At 34.3% G+C, this 1,225-nt stretch overlaps 1 protein-coding gene across 1 annotated transcript; it reads left to right on the top strand.

Annotated features, from left to right (window-relative positions):
- Positions 1-716, top strand: OCT59_009599 (uncharacterized protein; the record flags this gene model as incomplete). The annotated part of the gene is made up of 3 exons (XM_066133689.1): positions 1-194; positions 287-352; positions 551-716. The coding sequence occupies 3 exons, from the start codon at positions 1-3 to the stop codon at positions 714-716; spliced, it is 426 nt and encodes a 141-aa protein (XP_066000107.1).
- Positions 717-1,225: the final 509 nt, after the last annotated feature.

The raw sequence follows: 1,225 nt of genomic DNA on the forward strand, positions 1-1,225 counted from the left end.
ATGGGTATTGGAAATCCTTATGATATTCGTAATCGGGCTATGAATGATTTAATCAAGGTGTATAGCTCAACATTTGCTTCTGGTATTAAGAGGTTTACCATGAGGTATCGCTCTAAAAAAGACAGACAGCAATCTATTACTATAAAATCAAAGCATTGGGATCGAAAGAAAGTGAGTACTCTTTTCTGTGGAAGGTAAAATCTTCTAAGTCAATTTCCCATACTCTTGGTTATGACAGTCGCTTAGTAATGAATAAGTTGGGTGAATTCTATCTTTGTATTCCAAGACCGCTTGAATTACGAACTGAAAATCAAGGTCTATTCATAGTAAATGAGGAACAAAGAAGAACTAGGTTAGTTTCCCTTGATCTAGGTATTAGGATTTTTATGACCTGTTACTCACACTGCATCATGGGGTAATGGAGAATTAATCGTCTATGTCATGCTTACAATAAAATACAAATTAAGAAGGACACTCTTCATGGTAATAAATATAAATGTTTTCAGTATAAATATAAATGTTTTGGTATAAATTGAAATGATTTTCATAGGAAACTTGCGAAGTGGTTATGTAGTAATCACAGGATAGTACTTATCCCTGAATTTCAGACCCAGAACATGATAAGACGTAGTCTCCGCAGTATTCAGTCTAAACCATCTAGAGCCATGTGCACATGGAGTCATTATCGTTTCATCAATATTTACTTCGCAAAGTAAGAGAATATCTTCACTGTAAAGTTATAATATGTTCTGAGGATTATACGAGTAAAACATGTGGCTCCTGTGGATTAGTTAATGACGAGCTAGGTGGATTGAAGACTTTTAAGTGTGAAGGTTACCCATTTATCCTGGATCGAGATATTAATGGAGCTAGAAACATTCTCCTGCATTTTCTTACTATAAACAATTTAATATAAAAGAGTCCTGCACTTAGCGAAGGAGCCTCCTAGAGAGTTTAAGACTTCTCTTGTAGTAATTGTATGGTAACATATAGGTTAAATACGGGTGGAATATATTACAATATGACGAAAAGTGAGAGCAAGATATTCGACAACAGATATAAAATTTTGGGCGGCCAAAACAAAATCATGACAGGTAATTTTATAACTGCGTATGCATCCATTAGTTGCTAATCTTTTTTTGTACACGGTGCACCTCTACAATTGAAGTTTTTTAGCCACAAAAAGTAAATATGCACTTTGGTAGTATATTGCGGATAAATATCA

The sequence above is a fragment of the Rhizophagus irregularis genome, chromosome 17 (assembly GCF_026210795.1).
Source record: "Rhizophagus irregularis chromosome 17, complete sequence".
In the NCBI taxonomy this organism is placed as follows: domain Eukaryota; kingdom Fungi; phylum Glomeromycota; class Glomeromycetes; order Glomerales; family Glomeraceae; genus Rhizophagus; species Rhizophagus irregularis.